At 41.3% G+C, this 22736-nt stretch overlaps 1 protein-coding gene across 2 annotated transcripts; it reads left to right on the plus strand.

The window, feature by feature from the left end:
- Positions 1-1647: 1647 nt before the first annotated feature.
- hmg20a (high mobility group 20A) lies at positions 1648-8790 on the plus strand. Of its 2 annotated transcripts, XM_072673806.1 has the most exons (9): positions 1648-1742; positions 2639-2731; positions 2924-3133; positions 3609-3741; positions 5180-5217; positions 5840-5915; positions 6413-6628; positions 7313-7445; positions 8241-8790. In XM_072673806.1, the coding sequence occupies exons 2-9, from the start codon at positions 2669-2671 to the stop codon at positions 8242-8244; spliced, it is 873 nt and encodes a 290-aa protein (XP_072529907.1). In that variant the 5' UTR covers positions 1648-1742; positions 2639-2668; the 3' UTR covers positions 8245-8790. The 2 variants fall into 2 exon arrangements, with proteins under 2 accessions (XP_072529907.1, XP_072529908.1); XM_072673807.1 differs by lacking the exon at positions 8241-8790 and having other exon boundaries at positions 7313-7449.
- Positions 8791-22736: the final 13946 nt, after the last annotated feature.

Consider the following 22736-nt stretch of genomic DNA (forward strand, 5'->3'; position numbering starts at 1 on the left):
AGTAAGGGCTTAATAGCTTATCGCTGGATTGGTAGGCAATGGTAGGTGCTGAGATCAAATCATAGAACTAACCAAACATGCCTGGTTGTGCCCTTGGGCAAGGCACTTAACTCCCCGCTGCTCTACTATCAGTGCTGTACTGCTCTCAGAATGGATGTAGCTAGTCAGCAAATTGGCCGATTTTTAACCAGAGATCGACAGCCTTTGCCAAACATTAACACACCGACATGTAGACCAGCCCTGGCTACTTATTTAGAGGACTAATGGACACTGAGTGGATGGAGCTCAGTATATTTCAGATTACTGCATTTTTTGTAAATGCATGAATGCATGTTGGACCATTAATGCAGCATTATTAGAAAATGGCAACTGTCCTTTAAAAAGTATTATAAAAAGGTAAAGATGCACGTATTTATCACTGTACAGCGAAAAGTGTCCTCCACATTTAACCCATCTGGTAGTGAACACACACTCACACACACACACACACACACACACGTGTTAGGGGCAGTACACACACACACCCAGAGCAGTGGGCAGCCAACTCCAGCGCCCGGGGAGCAGAGAGGGTAAAGGGCCTTGCTCAAGGGCCCGGGAATCGAACCCACAACCCTGTTATCGATATCCCGGCGCTCTAACCACTGAGCCACCACTGCCAATCTGGAGATCTGGAGATAATTCTTATATGACTGGAACTAATTGAAACGACATTAACCACCATATAGCATCTTATTTTCAAACTCTGAAATGCCACAGCCACGGCATTGTCCAGAAAGCTGTAGCTGCTTCTGAATAAAAATCAACATCTCGATGTTGGCGGGTGGCGAGCACTGAAGCACTGAGACCGAGTTCAAAACGAAGTGGTGTATAGAAGTCCATTTCTATTAGAATAGTTTGAATCACGGTTACACAACTTCCAGCATCCGACAGTGGGTTTTGGGGAGATGGGCTTGCTTGCTAGGTACTGTGCTTGGGCTTTACCTATGTGTGTCAGGATAATTTTCTCGAGATAATGTCAAATTATCTCAAGATAATTTTCTCAGGGGAATTATCCAGAGAAATGTTTCTAGAAACCTCATAACCTAAATTTATCCCTTGACTGAAGCCTGTTTACACTAAGGCTTACATTTCTAGGTGGACAACAGAGAACTTGTAAGCTAGTAAGCCACTGAATACGAGCATCAAATGGGTTTACAGCAGCCATCAACTGGACTTAACTAAAAAATAACACTTCAGCTTCTGTAAGATTGAGATAATATTTAGTTTTTAGCCAAATTTAAACGTATATCCCTCAGATTAACGTCATTATGTTGTTTCTCCTAAAGCACTGAACCAGAGACTGCGTTTTAACCGATGTCTCGACAGGCGGCGCCAATCGACCCACCGTCACTCGGCGAATGCGCCAACGGAGACATGCATCCCTCCGCCAAACAAAACAGTCCCCGCAAAAGTCCACATTGCTAGACTCGCAAAAGCACATTCCGAACGCTTCATACAACTCTGATCTAAATCATAATTTATATTAATAAAACATACATACAACACCGACTTAAAACAAACTGTAGATTTATAACAAACACCAGTCGTGCACATCCGCGGCCAACGCGCCACCGAGTCCTGCACTGGTTTGTGTACCCGTCGCCGCCTGATGACGCGAGACTTGCGGGTATTTGCATTGTTTTGATTCGTGCAGTTCCCTTTCATAAAACACTCCCAAACACTCCGTTTCTATCAAACTACAGGTCAGTGAACACTGGTCATCTTACCGTGGGTTTGCCTGCCTTGCTTTCATTCCATGTTATGACTCTTAACGGCTTTAAGAAACGAGTTATTATCTATCGTGCTGGTTCAGTTCGGTCGCTAATGTGTGGCTGAACACGACGAGCTGACTTCTAGCCTCCTGCTCGGGGGATAGCCAGGCTGTGTGTGCAGCAGAGACACTGATTTGTGTTTAATTGTGTTCAGATTAAAGTCCGGAGGATGTAAAGGATGTTGCACGAAGGCTGAATTTGATTTTATTTTCTTATTCAAATGTGTCAACTGGTAAGGTAGCTAGCTAGATACCTAGATATCCATGGGAGGAGATGCTCCCTACTCAGAGTGTCATAGGACAGGGAAGCATAAACACTGCATGCTGTTAGCTAGCTAGCACTACCTCAGTTTGACAGATTTTAAAGGCTAGCTGTGATCAGCATGGCTCTGCCCGTGTATTAATGCCTCGTAGATGCGTTTCAAACACGATGGGGTTGCACAAATACCTTCACCTTAACGTCACCCGTTTGTTGGCCTCAAGGCTTCAAGGCAGCATCGTTCAGTTTCGGACACAGCCACACACACTCTGTATTTTGGGACAGGACCGTAACCGCAGATGCTGCGCCATTTAAGGTGGAACTGGACATCCAGCCAGCTTTAGACTCTCTGTATTTTTTTTTTTTATATATGTATATGTCTCCATGAAACCTGAACTGTCACTGTCATGTAGTACTTTTGTAGACTGAGTATGAGATCTTTTATTTTTGGGAACACTGAACTCATACCAACAGCGCCTAAAATATAAGCAATAATTAGCACAAATAAGCCTGATCTAGTACATGTCCTTATGGGACGTTTATATGATGTGTGTTTGTGTGTCCTACAGTTCAGCTCGGTGTGTGAAGGGTGAGAGGTTATGGAGGAGCAGAGTGCTTCACCTGGGAACACAGATAACAGCAGCCAGAGGAATGGAGAGGAGGTAACGCTGTTATTCAGGTTGATTCCAAGCATTTTTGAGCATTTAATATCAATAAGCCACCAGAATCACATTCTCTGCTAACATACACTTGGGGTTCTCTGTCTTTCTGTAGAAGACAATAGATGAACTATAAGATGTTATTGTAATGTTATCAGAGCTTGACTCTCTCTCTCTCTCTCCCTGACCCTGTAGAAGCCACGCAGGGCAAGTTGGACTAAAGGGCGGAAGAGAAAGAAGCCTTTGAAGGACAGCAATGCCCCCAAAGCTCCACTAACGGGATATGTGCGTTTTATGAATGACCGACGGGAGCAGCTGCGGGCCGAGAGGCCAGATGTACCCTTCCCCGAAATCACCAGGATGCTTGGCAATGAGTGGAGCAAACTGCCTCCTGACGAGAAGCAGGTCAGGAACCCATTTTATTTACTTTTATTTTGTATTCTAAATGGAAATACAGCTTGGTGTATCAGGTTTATACTGGTGTTGCAAGTATGTCTCTACACCCAACCCTTTGAAAACTCTTTAAGACAGTTAGTGGACCAGTTACCACCAGGTCTCTTCTGGCAGCTGTGTAGTTATGTTAGGCTTATGTGATGAAATAAGCTGAAATGTAAACCCGTTGAGAATGTACATTAGGCACACATTTTTATCCACACATTTCTCTCTTATCACTCACACTCAAATGTAAAAGCCTAAGAAGCCACAGTAAGATTGATTGAGGGTCAAAATACTGAGCTCCTTCAGGACTATTTTTACTACTATTTAACATGAGTCAGACATTAAATGCAGTAAATTCAACAAAATAGTAAAGTATGCAAAACATTGTACAGTCGAGAAACTCACTTGAAATATCTCCATGTCTCTGTTTCTCTTCTTGCAGCGCTATTTAGATGAGGCAGAGAAAGACAAAGAGCGTTATATGAGGGAGTTGGAGAAGTATCAGCAGACCGAGGCCTATAAGCACTTCACCAGGAAAGTGCAGGAGAAGCAGAAGGGCAAGAGACACAGAGGAGGTACAGACCCAGAAATGTTACGTTCTTTCCAGGTGCTGGAAGAGAGGGGCTGATGGGATGGACAACATGACGATGTTTTCTTGTATCATGATACATTTTGTTATTGACATACATTGTCAAAGCATTTTGAGGATATGACATTGAAAAACTGATCAACAGCCCATGTCATTACAAACAGTGTAATTAGTTTGGTTTAACGGGATGAAGTGCAGCACATACGACCAAAATACACTGTAGTAAGGATTGGAGAGTACTTGAATAGTAGTTTTTAAGAATCTGTCCCCCACATTTATTAATGTGTTTTGTCTGCAGTCACATGTATTGCGCTAAATATTGTGTATCTTGAAAATGCTCATATAATATATTGTACCATATCGCACACCCCTAGGTGCTGACCTTACCTGATAAAAGCAGAGACTTTTTCATGTTTATTAAAAAGTATCACAGTAGTATCACAGTGTTGATCATACTGATGAAAAAAATCGCAGAGTACTATTACTAGTTTATCTGTACCTGCAAGGTACAGACAGTCAGTTAAAACTGTCAGACAGTAACTGTGTAGTTCTTGCCAAGTTTTTACAACAGCAACAGTAAATACTCTGAGATATTCTCTATATGAGTAATTATTCTCTCGATGAGTAAAATATTTTTTTCTTTCTTCTATTTGTGGTGTGAGATGCCATTTTTTCAGCTCTGTTTTTATTTTTTATTACTACTTTTATTATTACATTAAAATAAACATGGGTCTGTAAAAACATTTTTGTGAAAAACTGCTGTGTAAGCTGAGGGTTTTTTTTTTTGTTTGTTTGTTTGTTTGTTTGTTTTTTTCTTCTTCTACTTGTGTGTGAGATGCCATATTTTTCAGCTTTCTTATTTTATAGCCCGATTTACGGCACCACTATGACTCACAGTAGACGCCTAGACTAGCCAAGCCTATAAAAGGAGCCAAGACTGTTGCGTAACAGTTTTGGGGTTTTGGAATCAGACTGTTTTACAGCTCTGTTTTTGGTTCTTAATGAAGAGGCAACAATGTTTGAGGTTCACAATTTGTCAGTTCCATATACTGAACTCTGAACATTATACTGAACATTATTCAAGTATACGAAAGTAAATACAGTTTTCCATTATAGGGCATCTTTAAATAAAGGTCAGCAGCCAAAAATTCTATTACTTTTCATTTTACAAACTGGAACACAACATATTTCTCTCTTAGGGGTGGTGGACTCAAATCTCTGTCAAATTCTAATCTATTGATGGTGCAGATTCATTATTCTTCTATATCTGTGGCATTTCTGCTTTTGGAATGCCGTCTCAAGCAGAGGCTAGATAAGCTGCTCACATGCCTCAGTGTCTTATCAGTTCAAGATGGAAGGAAGGCTTAATCACAGGAAACATTAATCAGCTGCTACTGCTCTTAAGCTCTTTCTCTCTGTAACAGATGTGGGCCGGCAGTCTGCCAGGGAGGCTCTTCACGAGGTAAGAGAAACTTTAATCCCACCCTAAACACACAGAAGCACTTTGTCTTTCAGCAGATACAAAAAGTGTGTGCCTTTTCTTTCTGGGTGTTCACTTCACATCAGACCCAAATGTATTCCGCTCTGATGCCCGGAACTGAACCTGTTGCAGCAGCAGTGAATGCAAGAGCTTTGTTCTCATTCAGCTTTAGGAAATTAAATGATGTCCTTACCAGGCGCTTAGCTGCCAAATGCATTGGACTTAATAGGACTGAGAAGTGTCAGGACTTAATGAAATTAGAGCCCTTTGGATTTAAGAGTGTGCAGTGCCTTGTGGTCCTCAGACCAAAACATTTAGGGGTGCATATGTGTCGGGCAGTGCCAAGGATAGTGCAGAATAACATTTTATTATTTATTTTTTCTCACATAATACCCACTAAAATAAGCATCAAAATGAGGGATTGCCAAGAGGCATTGTCCTAAATGTTTATGTCCCCACTCTTTTTCTATTCCTACCTTGCGCTTTCTTACAATCTCTCTCTCTCTCTCTCTCTCTCTCTCTCTCTCTCTCTCTCTCTCTCTCTCTCTCTCTCTCTCTCTCTCTCTCTCTCTCTCTCTCTCTCTCTCTCTCTCTCTCTCGTCAGAACGACGGAGTGATAAAGGATCGGTCTGTGTTTGATATTCCCATCTTCACTGAGGAGTTCTTGAACCATAGCAAAGGTAAGCCATCTAGTCCAGACAAATTCAGACAGATGCAAGTGGGGGTCTGTGTGTAACACTCAGTGACCCCAATTTCACCATGAGTCAGCTGTCTGATTGTTAGACTGTGTGGTGTTTGACATGGAAAAATAAATAAATATACACACACACACGTTGCACACTGCCAATAGAATGGGATGCTCTGAAGGGGCTGGTGCCAAGTATCAGCTGGAAGGTTATTTAGCCCTATAGCACTGGGTTGTGGTGATGTAAAACTGTGTTCTCTGCAGTGATGAAGTTCAATTCGGTACCTCTAGGATGAGTTGGAGTGCAGAACTAATCATTCAACATCAGTACCTGTCCTTTCTCTTGTGGCTGTATTCAATCAAATCCTTACTGCAAATGTCAAACATGTGACCATGTGGTTTATGTTGGACAAGAAAGCCCACACATCTTAAGGTTTGAAGTGGTGAGTGTAATTTTTCTTTGTGTGTGTGTTCTTCGAATGCTTTCCCCAGCACGCGAGGCAGAGTTGCGGCAGCTGCGTAAGACCAATATGGAGTACGAGGAGCGGAACGCAGCGTTGCAAAAGCACGTGGAAAGCATGAGGAGCGCCGTGGAGCGGCTGGAGGGAGACGTGCTGCAGGAGCGCACACGCAACAGCCTGCTGCAGCAGCACCTCGACACTCTCCGCTCTGCACTAACACACAGCTTCTCCAATGTGCCCCTGCCTGGTGAGACACCCAGATTCCTGCAGCAGCCTGTTACAGCAAAGGACACACACACACACACACCTTATCTTTCACACACCCAGAGTCAGGGTCTCAGGGCAGTCTGCCTGTTTGTATAGATCTGCTCACATCACTCTAGCAGTAGAAGTGGAATGGAGCTCAGTATATTCGTTTCCATCCAGATACTTTTATGCAAATTTTGATATTGAATGGAAAAAAGGGCTTGATGGTAATGGCAAGTATCGAATACATTTGCCTCAAATTGCATAAATAAATTGTATCAGTTCAGGCAGATTAAAGGAAAATTAATAAATTCCAACTAGGAACACATTTGCCAAACTGATGATGTAAATCTGAATACAATAAAATCTTTTTATATTTATTTGTTTAGTATTTAATACTTTAGAACAACAATATTAAGTCTTTTTGGAGACTTAGCACATATTTCTCAGTGTATTTACAGAGAGTCTTCTTGTCTTGTAGGAAGCGTTCTTTCAGTAAAAACTAATGGCTAGTAAGAAATAATAATGCAGTAATATAGTAAAATGTAATCTCTTAAAGCCTAAAATAGTGATGGTTTCTGAACCCCTTCATTTATCAAGATATAAAGGTATATATAATCAGTGTGTTTGCTCTTTTATGCTCTGCAGCACCCTCATATGTCTCTGTGCTGTTCCCCATTTGCAGGCAGTGGAGAGACTGCCAGTCTGGACTCCATTGAGTCCTACATGAAGAAGCTCTACAATGTTGTTCTGTCCAACCCTCAGGAGCACGAGCACCTTATTAGTGTGGTGCAAGACATAGTCAACCGCCTCGACAGGTAACCGCTACACACATGCTTCACCTAAGACTGTTAACCAAGTCACTAGTTGCCATAGCTGTTTGTTTTTTCAGAAGGAGTTTTACACCCACTGCACCAATCAAAGTTGCACCTACACTGTTAAAAGTATAAGGTCCTTGAGGAACTTTTGGAGTTTTTTTTTTTGTTTGTTTTTTTCTTCAATTTTATTTAAAAAAAAAAGAAAAAACACTTCTTGAAGGTTTCTCCACATTTTCCAGTTGAATTTCCTGCAATGGTTCCTTATATTTTTAACAGTGTAGGCACAATTAAGTTCTGTCTTGGCCAGTTGTGCTCTCTGGGATTCTCGGCCACAGATGGCTGTGGCACCATCGCCTAGGATTGAAGTTACTCCCAGAAAATTACAACAAGGCATAAGCGCTGTTGATGCAACTGGCCAACACACTATTAAACACCAAATATCACTTAAAAATTTTAAAGTCTTAATTCTTAAAGTCTTATAAATTTTATATAGTCATTTTGCAGTCATTCCCAGCTCTACATTAGTATTATACTAATATAAACTGGTTACTAATATAAATACTAATATAATACTAATATAAACTGGTTATACTTATTATACTAATATAAACTGGTTATCCTAAATGGTCTTACTTTATTCAGGGATTTGTTGTATTTAAAGTAACAAAATAAAATGCAAGACAAACCTCTGTGTAAAAAGAGAGCATTCTCTTTTTTAACAACTGTCAAAACCGTTCTTATTACCGGGCTTGCACTGTTAGATCTGTACCTGACGCGTGCTATGTCTCTCTGCAGGTAATTGAGGCATTCTGATGACAAGACTGTGGAATCTGAGCTTCCCTGAGCTCTGTTTTATTAAGGAACACATCCCAACCAATTTTTAAGAGATGTTTTACTACACACACACTCAGATGTTGATTATTTATTTCTCTTTTTCTACAGTGCTATTTTTACCTGTTCTGTTCACTAGGTTTCACATGTTCAGCAATTGTTTATTCAATGTTTACTATGCTTGGATTTCATTTTTTTTCTAGAGATATGAAAAGATATGTTCATTTCAGCATGTTGTGATTTTTTTTTTTAAGAGAGATTTTAGAATTTTTTTTTTTTTTTTTTTTTTAGATTTTTAATTTCCTTTGTATGATGTTAAGAAGGAACCTTTTGTATTTGTGTTAAAGGAAATTTGTTGAAACTGTAGTTTGTGTATTTGTGCTTTGCCACTCTGCCACTTTGCCACACTCTGTGCCAGCATTATAGTACCCAACAAGAATAACACTGCAGTGACCAATAATTTGCATTTGCAATAAGCATTTGTCTCCTTTTTCCAGAATAAAAAGAGATCCAGTGGAGAAGCAACATGGCACGAACCATTTATTTCTTATAAAGCACTAATATTAGAATGAGTTGTTTTTCCTTAACCACTGCAAATTCACTGCAATGTCTCTTACGGAAAGGCCAGTATTTACAGATACCATTTAGCACCTACTATATCTATTTGATATTTTGTTGAAGTAAATCAGGTGAGCCGCTGGGAGGAATCCACAGTGACTAGAGTTCACAGAGAAGAACCAAACCTGTGTTCTCTCTGTGGTTTTGTTTTGTTTTTTAAATGCCAACAAGAACATTTGTTATTTTACTGTATTTATTAAGGAAGTACTGCTATGGTATCAAATTAGAATGTTTTTTTGACAACTCTGTTTAATGGGTTGGCAAGATACAAAGATTATCAATTATGTTTATAGCAATTTCTCTCAAGAGGGCCCTAAAAATACAATTACACCCCTTCCACCCACCCTGTATGACCCTACATTAACTTAGATATACAGATTTCCCAAAATATACAAGTACAATAAAAAAAGTACATTTTACAGATAACTGATTACCTTTATTGTGGTGCCCTTAGCAGATCAGACTGCTGAGTCCCTAAGAAGAAAGCAAAAAAAGTGCTAAATATTAGTGTTGATCTGCTTTTTTCAAGATACAAAAATAAGGCAAGATCTTTAAGCCAGCTTTTAAAAGGTGATGTGAAACTTTTTTTTAACTGAATTAAAATAAGACTGGGGATTAGACTAAATAAGGCCATCAGGGGACAAGGTTCAATTTTACAGTTAAGAATGAAAGAAAAACAGTCAAAAACAGGACAAGACCAAAACATGTGACCAAGGGTAGCTGGGACTTGGGAGCAATGGCCCCACAGAAAATGAAGATTTAGGTTAAGTTTAGCTAGTTTAGCTTTTGTCCAGTACACACGATGGACCAATTCTAACTGAAAAAAATTGTCTAGCCTGAAGAAGTAGGGATGAAATCAGAACGATTTTAATGTAATCTGTGTACTCCAATCTTTTCAGATCAGAACTCTTTCAAAAGTTCTGAATCAGGAACTTCCCACTGGTCATTTTTTGTGTGTAATGAGAACTAAGTTCTGCCAAAATTGATGGATTCCCTACTAAATAATGCCATAAATATGCTTTCATTCACTGGAACATGAGATCATTAACTTTTTGAACTGCTAGGAACTTGCCTTTTCACTTCCTAGCAGAGCTGCCACTCCATACAGCCCCCACGAAGCAGCAGATCTCTGCTGGAGTCAATAAATACATTTAGCCCTTTAAGGCATACATTTGGGCTTTTTTTTTTTTGTGTGTGAAAAAAAATTACACCTAAAATTTTGGGACCCCGGTTGATAAATCAAGCAATTGTTGGCACGGTCACATGTGGCTCTGGTTCCTGGAAGGAATGCTTCACACCCAGGTCAAATGTTAAACCCCATGTCAAACCCTATTTTTATTGGACAGAGGCAGGTCATGTGACATATTTAAACATATGTAGAACACTACAGTCTGATTCACCTCAATTACCTATTTTTACATGTAGTTCTGTTTCTACCACTACATATTTTTCCTTTGTGTATGTATATATACACAATATATAAAAATACATTATCCTTTATGTGAGCAGTCAAAGCATTTTACAGCTTGCTGTGCCATGTATGGCCAAGTGACCTACTTTGATCATTTTATAACTCATGTTCTGGACAGCAATGATGACATGGAAAGAACAATTTAGTGCATCCCAGGTTAGAGTCCTACATGCTGCAAGATCTGTCTTGCTACCATGATTGGCAGCCCTGTGGTCCAATCATGGTTGTACAGGGCAAAACACTTCTGCAAGGTGCAACGAGGCAAGTGTTAGGCAGCAAAGATGAAAAGCAGTGAACTCAAACTGGCTGTGGCTGTGATCTGGAGCAGTCTAAAAATGCCACCAGCAATGCACACATACAGGGCAGACCACCAGAAAGCTGCACTGCAGTTCAAGTACAGTCACATCATATGAAAAGACACAGGAGGTAATGGAAACATCAAAAGTGCTTTATTCAATCACTGTATAAAAAAAGTGAGTTGTGATCAGTCTTAAAGGGTTAAATCATATTGTGACATTAAAACGTGATGAAGTGGCCTTTTCCATTCAGTTACTGTGCAATAGTGTCATCAGCATCTTGTGTCTCTTCTGTGAATATCTGTAGGGGAAAAAAAAAAAAGGATCACCTTTCTAATACAATGTGTCCAGTTTCACAAGTGAGGGCACAACTGACCATTATGGTCCAAAAACCTCCCATTTCACCAATTAATTTCCACCCTAATAATTGTCAGTCTGATTAGCATGTGATGAGCCATGACAATATTGGGGTTATTGAAGGAAGGAAGAACAAAAAAGGGGAAGATAATCAAATAATGAATCCAACCCATACAAGCAAGTCTAGAAATGCAGGACTAACTCCTGCTAGTTTATAGAAAGTTAAGGAGTCCCTTCATTGACAATTCAATTCCTTACCTGGTGCAGGTGCATGCTGCTTTGGTTTATTGTGAGTTCTCATCTTTCCCGCATGTTTTATACTCTCCGTATCCGATCCTTGCACACTTCCTCTCCATGACCTCTCTAGGAGAACGCAAAAAGATGCCACATTACAAACGCAAAAGAATCCTTTACTGTACTTTAACTATAAGGGGGGGGGGGGCTACCTTTCTGTTTCTGTGAAATGAACCTCTGCTCAGTCTCTCTCCACCTTTCCGCTGCATAAACAGCCATGTTTTCCTCAGTGGCACTACCACACCGGCCACGTCCATTGCTGTTCCACGGTGGACTGGAATTAGGGAGACCTTTAGGGTCATCACAAGAGCAATTCTGCTCTCTAAGCTTGGACTGGTGAGACATGGGGCATCTCTCAGAGTGTCTGCCTGAAGACCCCTTTTGAGTATTATTATATAATCTCTTTTGGCCATCAGCGGCTCTCTTCTTTGGTCCCGCTGACTGGTTCAAGCTGTTTTCTGAGACTTCCCCCTCGGTTTCATCATCCACACCTATCAAACCTGAAACTGCTGCATTAGCTTTGCACTTCGCCTTCTTCTCAGGGTCACACAAACAAAGTGTACACAAGTGAACTTTAGTTTTGTCCCCTGCCAAATGAGAAATCTTGTGCTGTCTCTTACAGTTGGCCCTGGGGCTTGGGCTCCCAGAAGTGTGGCTTCCCTTTTGTTTCAGCAGGCAGCTCTTACAGATCCGTGCTTTGCGTTCAGCAGGGAGAGGCTTGACGGAACGTGATGGTACTGGACAGTTCGGCTGATCGGAAAGGTCAGGTCCAGCTGTCCTACCTTTAGGAATGCTCCTCTCCTCTTTGAAATGCACAGAACCTGATCTGGGGCTAACTGATGATTGGACTTTGGAGTCCTCGCAGACTTCCGCCTTCTGTCCAAGCTGCCCCTCTGGCCAGGTTCTGAGGTTGCCAAGCTCTTGCTGAACAGTCGAGGGTAGTTTACTGTAATAAACATTGCCGAAGTCAGCCAGCCAACTGGCAGCAGGAAGGTAGGGTGGGAGGGATTCAAGGGAGGTCAGAGAGTCTTGACCGTCCAGTTCAATCACGCCTTCAGTTTGCAGAATGTCCTGTGGAACAGATGTCCCATCTGTTGGGGTTTGATCGGCCTCCCGTGGAACCTCAGAAGGACTCTCAGCAGGAACCTCCATGACTGGAGTCAAAGAAGGTTTCTGAGGAGTTAGGAGACCATTCTGGATCATCCACTCTGCAGAAGGAACATAAGGCACCAAAGATTCCACAGACCAGACTGAGGCCTCCATCTGACGCAACTGATCCAAACACTGCAGGTCAAAGGGCAGTCGTAAAATTTTCGAGTTCCCACACAGGTTGTCTTCACCTTTGACCATCAAGGTATGCACCTCTGCGCTGTTGCCTGGTTCTACTGGGGTACCATCTGTTCCTTCCAGCGTACTGCTGGAGGGGCACGCTCCCATCATCAGAATATCTGGGCAAGCCGGCAAATACTCCTCACATTCAGCCGTCGTTGCCCTGCATTCAATCCGCACTTCCTCAGCCTGGAAGAGGATCTCACTATTTGAAACCACAGAGGCAACATTGCTAGCAGTAGCAAGGTTATCTGCAAGAGTTTTGTTAGAAGGCATCTCAAAGGGCTCCTCTGGCAGCTTGTCTTCATGCAACCCAGGTGATGAAAAGTTGCTGCTTGAGCAAACACCCCTCCCGGATTCAGAACTGGTCTGAGAACTTGTTGAACCTTTGCACCCATGTTGTGGGGACTCTGTACCAACAGGCTCTGTTTGTACTTCTGAACTGACCATGATTCTGCCAGACGGCGTGGTGTGCTGGTACCGGAAACGGCGGGCTTGGTATGCCATTGAAGGAGCCAGATGGGGAGCCAGGTGAGGGGCCATCATGCGTCTGTAATCAACCATGTGCAGCTGCGCATGGGGAAGAATATAGCCGGGTCCATCCATATAAGGCGCTGGAGGCAAAGGCGGCACCACCATACCATAACCTTTAAGAAGAAAAAGCACAAATATGAACAGAATATGGAATAATATGCTCAAAAGTACAGATAGAATTCAGGCTTCAATGTCAAAGCAAGTACTGGTTTTGTTTGACACTTGTTTGTGTCTTTATGTAATAGTATATCAAACCACCACAAACCACATAAGCATGCAATGGGTGATGTACACATACTGTGTGAATAGCGCCAACCTAGCAACAGGGCTACATTACCTTCCACCTTCATACCAAGTAGGTCTCTTAAAACTGACTTAATCTGGTTCATACAGTTGATAAAGGTCTGCAAGCTTTCTTGTAAACAGCACATTTAAGTAGACACAGGTACATACCCATCCCAGGAAAGCCACCATATGGAACATAAGGCATTGGCATGGGCCACTGGTAGGGCTGGTATGGCTGTGAAGGCTGGACATAGAAGAAAGGCCAGTTATGTTGCTGCTGGCGGTCTAGGTGTGGTCCTCTAAAGGAACCAGGCACAGGTGGTCTAGGTCCCCGCACAGGAGGAGGCCCTGGAGGAATATTCTGGGCTTGGGTTCCTAGATCTGCTGAGTGTTGAGGAGCCACAGCAACCATGCCTTCTGCTTTCTTTCCTGAAGTAAGAGAGAAACTGAGAAACAGGATGCTAACTGTTAGCAGCTTTGCATGGTCATGAAGCTAACACAGTCAAAGCAAACTAAAAGACTCTAGACTATCACTGAACACAATGTACCAAACCATGCCCTGAAAATCAGTTAGAGTAGTTCCAAAGTTCCCATCCTTACATGAACAGATCACGACTCAAACAAAAAGAAGAAAAACCAACATGGCTCCCTCCCCAGAGTTTAAATGGGTCATCTAGACACAGCACAGCGATTGGCTTCAAACAAGCATTGTGATTGGTCAGAATTAAATGACACACCAGCCAATTAGAGTGGCCACAGTTACGTGATGATACACTTGTCCACCAATGGTGGGCACTGTTTAGTGGCTTATAGGAGAAATGGGTCACATATAAGCCTGACTAAAGCCTACTTCTCTTTTATTGTACTGGGTGTGGATGTAATTTGGGGTATCAGCATACATTGATTGCCATGTTGAATTATTAAATTGCCATTATGTGTATCTGAATGTTACTGTGTATTCATTACAGGTGCCTGGTAAGATTCAAACAATCAATGAATGAAAAGAAACATTATGAGCTACTTAAACTTTTACAAGCTGCAAGTCTGAATCTATACTAATGCATTACTTGATGAAAGATATATTGGAATATGAAACATAAAGTCAATACAAACAAAAGTATGACATGAAAACATTAATTGTCCAAAGTAAAAATGAAGATATATGTGTATCAAGTAAACATGCTTTATTTCTGTGGGACATAAGATGCATGTTGAAGTGACAGTTGGTCATTTCATTGAATAACACCTACCAAGCTACCCTGGCTAAGACCTATGCTGGTTTAGCTGATCTACAAGCTTGATCAACTTGACCAAGCTAGACCATCAGTAGGACCAAGCTGGCCGGCCAGAATGGCCAGCATTACCAAGATTGTTGGTTAGCATGACCAGCGAGACGAAGCTGGATGACCAGCATGACCAAAATCTGCTGGTCAAGAGCTGGTCAACCAGCTGGCTTACCAGCACAGGATATGTTTTTGTATGGATGACCAGCTTTTTAACCACCTTGATCATCAAAGATCAGCTTAGACCATCTGGACCCCAAAGTAGTGCACTATGCAGTGAATAGGGCACAGTTTGAGACACAGCAGGGTACTGAGGGCAAATGTTGATGTGTACCATTACCCAACTTAAACATGAACAGCATATAAAGGAAGGCTGAACAGGCTCTTCCACGTTCAAATCTTTACTAAAGGAGTGTGTAAAACATAAAAAGGGAAAAATATTGTATCTGATATTTATTGCTAAACCTTCAAAGGCCTATGTTTGCTCACCCCACCCACTCCCCACCAGTGTACACAAAATTCAGAAAAGTTCATATGGATGTGTGTATAATGTACATAAAGTGATGATATGATGTAATAAAGTGTGACATCTTCCTTCCAGTTTCCAGTTTCAAGAAAAATGAAAGAAAGCACAGCAAGTAAACAACTCTATGATGAAGACACAGAAACAGACAGTAGCCTTTTTGCAAAACAAGTGTAAATAGCTTGTGGACATTTTACCTATTTTTGATATTCAAGTGGTCGTATTTTAAAATGAATAGCATAGGAACATTTCGTTCCCAACCAGAGCTGAGAAATGAAAAAAACATGGACTCACAATAGCTTTGAAGGTGCTCTGATAATGCACTGGCATTTTGTGAACAGTTGTTTATCAATTATTATCACTGTAGTTATGTAATTGGGGTGGAAATGGACAGATGGAATTTTTTTTAGGCTTAAACTTTACTGTTTTGCCTATTCCAGCTCGTGTTCAGTGATTGCCTCAGCTCACAAACATTTTTACTGTCATGCTAAACTACAACATATAGACAGCATATATATTAGTTCAGCATATACAATATAATGCATTAATGCACATGATAAATCTGCAAACTTTAACACTTACCAAGTTTAACCCCAACTTCTTCTCTTAGGTCACTTGGGGTCACTTTTCAGAGCCTAGTGATGTATTAGCAGGTTTATTTAGCGATGTAAACACGGCGTCATTACTGTTCAGCTCAGAGTGTAGGGTACACTTTATTTATGCTGAAATATGGATTAAATCTCATAACTAACTCTCGTTCCCAGTGAACACAGCAATGCATGTAGAGCTGAAAGGTAGTTTTAGACAATCAGCTATGTTTCCACTTCTTATGCTTTTGTTGTTGTTGTTTTGTTGTTTATTTGCCCCTTTGCTTTGGAAGGTTTGGCCACTTAATCTGAAATCTAGTCTAGAAATTTAGTCTAAAATCAGATAACCAACCAGTCCCCACTGGAAGCTTATGAACATATGGATCTACATGGCTGATCCATATTGAGCTAAATCTAGGAAAGGATGTTCTAGTATTTAGACAAAGCTGGTCATCAGTGGTCTCCTTCAGTATTCTGAGCTAAACATTGCCTTAATGAACTGGCAGTGCTTTTCAGTGACCTTCCTGGTGTGAAACCAAATCCAACAGAACATCTTAGGGATGTAATAAAATGGGAGAATTGCTATATGACAGTGCTCCTGAAACATCTGCAGGAATTGTGTGATGCAATCATGTCAACATGGACCAGAATCTTAAAGAAATGTTTCCAACATCCTGAAGCTGATTTGAGAGCAAAGGGAGGCCTCATCCAGTATTAGCATGGTGTTCTGGAGAACAGGTGATATTGTGTGGCGATATTGTGATCATTTTCAATAGAAAAATTAAAGCCTTGCCCAAAAACTATGACCTATGATCACGCTTGACATAGGCCGCATCGTTACGCCTAACCTACCGATATCCTACCCTCTCCAGAAAGAGTTCATATTGGCTGTTTTAAAAAGATGTATGAGTGTGTGTGTGTGTGTGTGTTTTTGTAGGGGTGGCAAAGTCTATATGAGGTGGTGAGAGTAAAGTGACGCTCAAGGCAGTTGTCTAGTTCTCCTAATATGGTTTGGGCTAGTGCTTGAGTAATGGTTGCTCTACAAGTCACATCTTGAACAATATTCCACAGTTCCTGGTATGAATTATTCAGTACGTACTATATAAATATTCAGGTTATGAGATGGATGAACTGAAATGTGAGCCCAGCTATGAACCCTTAGGGTTTGAGAGTCTAAAAGGGAAATAGTTTTTGTGACAGGTGATATAGCGTGTAACCAGGACTGTAATTCTAGCATGAAAATTGCTTCATTTCAAGCTGAGAAATTTCAAACGCTTTTAATGTGAAGGTATTCGAAAAAGTTGCTACTTTGTGCCTCAGTGAAAAGAAATAGCTAAATAGATCTTGAGAATATGTTAAAAAGTGAGACAAAATCGATTTGCACTCGCAAACTTCTGCAATTTGCACTCGTAAACCATATGGCTCAGCGGGCTTGGCAAGCTGCCACTGTTGGGCATTTTAGTGCACCTTTACCCTCTCTGCTCCCCGGGCGCTGGAGTTGGCTGCCCACTGCTCTGGGTGTGTGTGTACTCACTGCCCCTAGTTCACTAGTGTGTGGTCACTACCACAGATGGGTTAAATGCGGAGGACACATTTCGCTGTACAGTGACAAATACGTGCACCTTTACCTTATGTAGTTAAGGATGTCTATATTTTATGTCACTAAATCAGATTGTGTTACATTGACTACATTTTTTTTGACAACTAAACAAAAAGCTACTTATGCTATGTATAGCTATGCTAGATTTTTTACTGTGTGTAATACAGCGTTTGAAGCCACATAAGCAAGTTTGTTTTACCTAAATTCATTAACTATAATAAAGTAGTTTCAGGCAAATGTGTAAAACCAGCATCTGTAAGCGTTTTTAGCTTCTTAGCTACATTAGCATTGTGGGATTGTTACAGTGCATTGAATATTCAGCACTAAATATCTGTAGTACTACAAAATGGCTGAACCCCAAAGTAGTGCACTATACAGTAAATAGGGCACAGCTAGTGACTAACTTTTTTAATCAGTTAAAGCAGTATTACTTTTTGGTCCTGGGCTCCCCCAACAGGTGGGGAGTGTAATTTACGTTTACACCAGTGCTGTAAATATAAACACTATGAGCTCCTTGTAAGTGAAAGAAGCATGTGGGCTGACGTGGTAGAGGTTGTACAAAAATATACACAGCTTTACACAGTTCACACAGTGTTGCACGCTCCAGAATAGTTACATTGTGCAGTATCTGGCATTCTGGGCCTGAAGTGGCAATGCCAGAGACGCCATTCTCCTATTAGAGTCAATGTACCATCAACATGATTTTGAGACTCTTTGCCTATTTTAAGGTAAGAAATGCTGCAGAATGTTGCTTTAGGAAGTGTAGAGTGAAAAAGGTTTTGGGTGGAAATGTGGCTGTTGCATTTTTGGGGTAATTTAAACCCGTTTTCTGTTATTGTGGCCTCCTATGTGATTCATGAATGTGTTTAATTAGTATCTGGTGAGTTGAACCATGAATATTTAGTAAACCCCTAACTGTTGAGTGGACAGATACACTGCTCTAGCCATATATTTTGCAGTGCTTTTAGCCACAGGACAAAATGTTTGACACAGCACTGATGTTAGTGATGGAGAGCTGCTCCTCACACAGCACTGGACAACACTGCTGTCAGAAGGACAGTGGACACTCTTTTGAAAACAAACAAAATGACTGTATAAAATGTTTGCTTGTATGTAAAGAGTGCAACTATAGTGTGGCCTCTCTGTAATGATGGCCACTTCCTGTCCAAAGCAGCAGGACTTCCTATCAGTAATGGCTGCTGTGTGGCAGCACTGTAATCCCATTCACAGGTGGCTCAGATGACCTCATATCCTCTTACGGGTCACCCAGCTTCCTCCTGCTGTGTGCTCTGCTGTGCCCCTGACTTTTAGGAGTCCAGGGCATGATTACACTGAGCCTCCATTGAGCACACTGCTTCCCTTCAAGCCATGGCTAGTCCACAAATATCATCTACAGTTTTTCCCTTCCTGTAGACAGTTGGGCCCAATGTAAAAACGTGGCTATTGCAGCTGTTATATGTACTGTTTCATGCTACTGACCTAATATCACAGTGCTGTTGTTCTATTAATTCTAATCTGTAATGGATGTGCTGCTTAGAATCTGATGATCTTATGATCTTATGAGCTTTTGAAACTTATGAAACATTTAAAGTAACACTATGTAGCATTTTTCCCTATGTTCCCGCACTATGTTCCCCATTTCCCTTGAAATAACAGCTCCAAAATCATGTTGATGCTCCACTGACCAGTAACAGCGAGAATAGAGCCTTAATTCCTGCTGCTTTGTACCTCAAAAGAACAACATAATGAGTCAGAATCAGAAATACTTTTGAAATACTTTTGGAAATTACAGTTGTTACAGCTGCAACCGTTCATGTAAGAATAAACACATTATAAAATAAACACACTATAAATAAACATTCTATAAAATAAATAAAATAAATTTAGAACAAAAAGAGAAAAATAATAGAAACTTCAAATGTAAATATATATAAATTATATTAATTGAAATTTAAATTAAGTGAAAATATTAATGTAAAAATCCTGTAATTTCACTCTACTGCCTTGCTCCACATGTTTTCTTCACTTCCAGTGACTGTTCTGTATCTTTTAGCTTGTCCAGAAATACATGTGTACTGCCTGTCTTATAGTGGAGGCTGAAAGTGTGAATTCCACTTCCAGACTGTAGGGGAGCCCAGGAGCAAGACATCTCAATTCTTGCATATTGCTGCTTTAAGTCAGTTAATAAATAGTGCACTGTACTGCTTGGGGTTTTGCCATTTTGGAGAGGTGTCCGAAAACTTTGTGCCAATATGTCAGTGCACTGTAACAATCCCATAATGCACCATAATATGTAGTGAACAAATGATGTACACTAAAAGGATATGGGACTCATTTTTCATTGCATTGTTTGGTTTGAAGCTTCTCTGGGGAATGCCAGTGGTCAGATTGTTTGTGCGACGCCATCTGCTTTCGCACAGCTGTGAGCTCACGCACATAACGAGGTGTCCGAACTCGTTCACTACCTTGTCGAATTCTGTTCCCTATAATAGTGCTCTATATAGTAATCTGGAATTTCACATGTAGGGGATAGCAAATAGGGCCAATTCTAGACACGGCTCTGGATTCATGGACAAAGATTAGGCCTAGTCATAGCTTAGCCAACTATTTTTTCTATACAATGGGGAATCTCCATTCAAAATGCTGTGTAGTGCAGGATTAGGTTTAATCTCTGTCAGGGAAACCATTTAAAACCTCTTTGTTGTTGTTGCTGTTTATTTATTTGTTTGCTTGTTTGTTTTGTTTTTGAAGAGTATAAAACATTTTAGACACAGACATATATAAATGTCAGGGGCTTCCAAGTGGTGATTTCCTAAATCTGGAGAGAAGAGAAAGAAGGTGGAATTCTACACTATCCCTCTTGTGCCACAAAAGTTTAGAGTGAGAAGTTATATATATACTGTACTGTGTTCTTCAATGTCACTCCACTCCCCATCTTCAGCTGACTGTTTACTTATGAGGCCTGTGGGCCTGTGCCCACTGCACAGCAGAAAAGGGAGCCCACTTCTGCATTCCTTCAGCTGGTCTGTTCCGCCACTTTGATGTGGATGTGCTGTTGCGAGGAGATGAGGGAGACTCTCTACTCCTCTTTAGAGAGAGAGACTCCAAGCTCAAGCTCACACATGCTCGATCGCCCCGTGCCCTCAGGATGGCCTTCACGCTTCCTTTCACTGGCTTCCTGGGGAGAAAGCGAGAGGCAGCTGGACAACATAGGGAGACAGAAGAGATGGTGTGAACATTCCCTGGGGATTCTGAACTGGTTTTAGAAACAAAACTGTTTCTTATTTGGATGGCTTAACATCTTAATTATTTATTTTCTTGGATCACTTAACATATTTTTGGCTTGGCATATTGTGTGTATACATATATACAATACATGCATGATATTGGCAAAAGTATTAGCTCGCCTGCCTTGGCATGCATATGAACTTATGAATCCCATTCTTAATCCATAGGGTTTAATATGATGTCAGGCCACCCTTTTCAGCTATAACAGCTTCAGCTCTTCTAGGAAGGCTTTAACACAAGGTTTAGGAGTGTGTTTATGGGAATTTTTGACCAGTCTTCCAGAAGCGCATTTGTGAGGTCAGACACTGATGTTGGATGAGAAGGCCTGGCTCGCAGCCTCTGCTCTGATTCATCCTAAAGGTGTTGAGGTTAGGACTCTGTGCAGGCCAGTCAAATTCTTTTATACCAAACTCACTCATCCATGTCTTTATGGACTTTGCTTTGTGCACTGGTGTGCGCAGTCATGTTGGAACAGGAAGGGGCCATCCCCAAACTGTTCCTGCAAAGTTGGGAGGATGAAATTGACCAAAATCTCCTTGACCAAGAGTTCCTTTCACTGGAAATAAGGGCCAGAACCCAACTCCTGAAAAACAAGCCCACACCATAATTCCCCCTCCACCAAACTTTACACTTGGCACAGTGCAGTCAGACAAGTACCGTTCTCCAAACCCAGACTCGTCCATTGGATTGCCAGACAGAGAAGTGTGCTTCATCACTCCAGAGAACTCATCCCCACTGCTCTAGAGTTCAGTGGCGGCGTGCTTTACACCACTGCATCCGATGCTTTGCATTGCGCTTGGTGATGTAAGGCTTGGATGCAGCTGCTATATATATATATACTCTCATGGGACCACAATATAACCATTTATACCAGAGGTGGGGAATCGAGTCCAGCATTGTTAGCTGATTTACCTGCTCTAACACTGCGACTACATCTAGCAGTTAATGGGTGAATTGAATCAGGTGTTCTTGAGCAGGATATGCACAAAAATGCAGGAATCTGGCGTTCCAGGACTGGAGTTCCCCACACCTGCTTCAGACCATCTTCCTGACGGTGCCATTGTCAAGACATGTTGGTGTGAATGCTGCTGTGAATATTGAGGGAAGACAAAGTGATGTTCTTTTACTCCCCTGCCCCCACTTCCTGCCGGTTCAGGGGATAGAACTGCTGACCTTCCAGTCTGAAGCTCGCTTCTCTAACCTTTGTCCTTTCATTCTGAGAAATTGGATAGACCCAACTGGTGTATCTTTCAAAACGTTCAAAAGCTGGTGTCTTTTTCACCCACAGTCCTTCACACATGGCACATATCATATTTTAAATGTTGGAAACAGCTGCAAGTGACAAATGATGCATGGACAGGAGAGTTAGTAAGGAAATTCAATAGGCCATACATTTTCATTCAATGTATCTAAACGCGTTACACTGGAGACATCAGTAGGCCATGACTTGACCTTCTCCAATATCAATGGTGAAGAACTGAAAGGTAGCTTATATACACCAGTGCTAGCAAGCTTTCCCCTACCATCACTGCAGCATTCACTTTAAGACACAGCTACTGTGGAGCTGTGTGCATCTGCATATTTGCCTTATTTGCATACTCATAACCCTTTTCTGAGCTCGGCACCGCTGTGCAACCTGCTGCTTTAGGGCTAATAAGCTTAATGTTTGTTTAATTGCGCTACCTATGTCATTGTGATGCTAGCCAGGCTACCTGGTGTTGTTTGTTGGGCTAATACCAGGATTGAATCTATTGCCCCCCCCCCCTTCCTTTATTGCCCTCCTGCTAATTTGCGGCAGATCTACTCTGCAATTATCACAATCTTTTGATTAAATGTAGCTTAGCTTAGCCACCAGATATTGAGAGCTAAAAGCTGTAAGAACAGCTCGGCAGGAGGATCATTTAGAAAAGGGGGCAAAATAAATTACTAAGCAGACTCAATTATCTTCACCCAATCTGCGGCTGGAGATAGATTGATATCAGGTTAACAGGCTAT

This window comes from Salminus brasiliensis, chromosome 2 (genome assembly GCF_030463535.1).
Source record: "Salminus brasiliensis chromosome 2, fSalBra1.hap2, whole genome shotgun sequence".
NCBI classification, from domain to species: Eukaryota; Metazoa; Chordata; class Actinopteri; order Characiformes; family Bryconidae; genus Salminus; species Salminus brasiliensis.

Excerpts from the sequence above, each read along its gene's own strand:
- hmg20a (XM_072673806.1), top strand. The coding sequence starts at position 2,669 with ATGGAGGAGCAGAGTGCTTCACCTGGGAACACAGATAACAGCAGCCAG. Across the intron at positions 5,218-5,839 it reads CCAGGGAGGCTCTTCACGAG|AACGACGGAGTGATAAAGGA; the intron begins GTAAGAGAAACT and ends CTCTCTCGTCAG. Across the intron at positions 6,629-7,312 it reads CTCCAATGTGCCCCTGCCTG|GCAGTGGAGAGACTGCCAGT; the intron begins GTGAGACACCCA and ends CCCCATTTGCAG.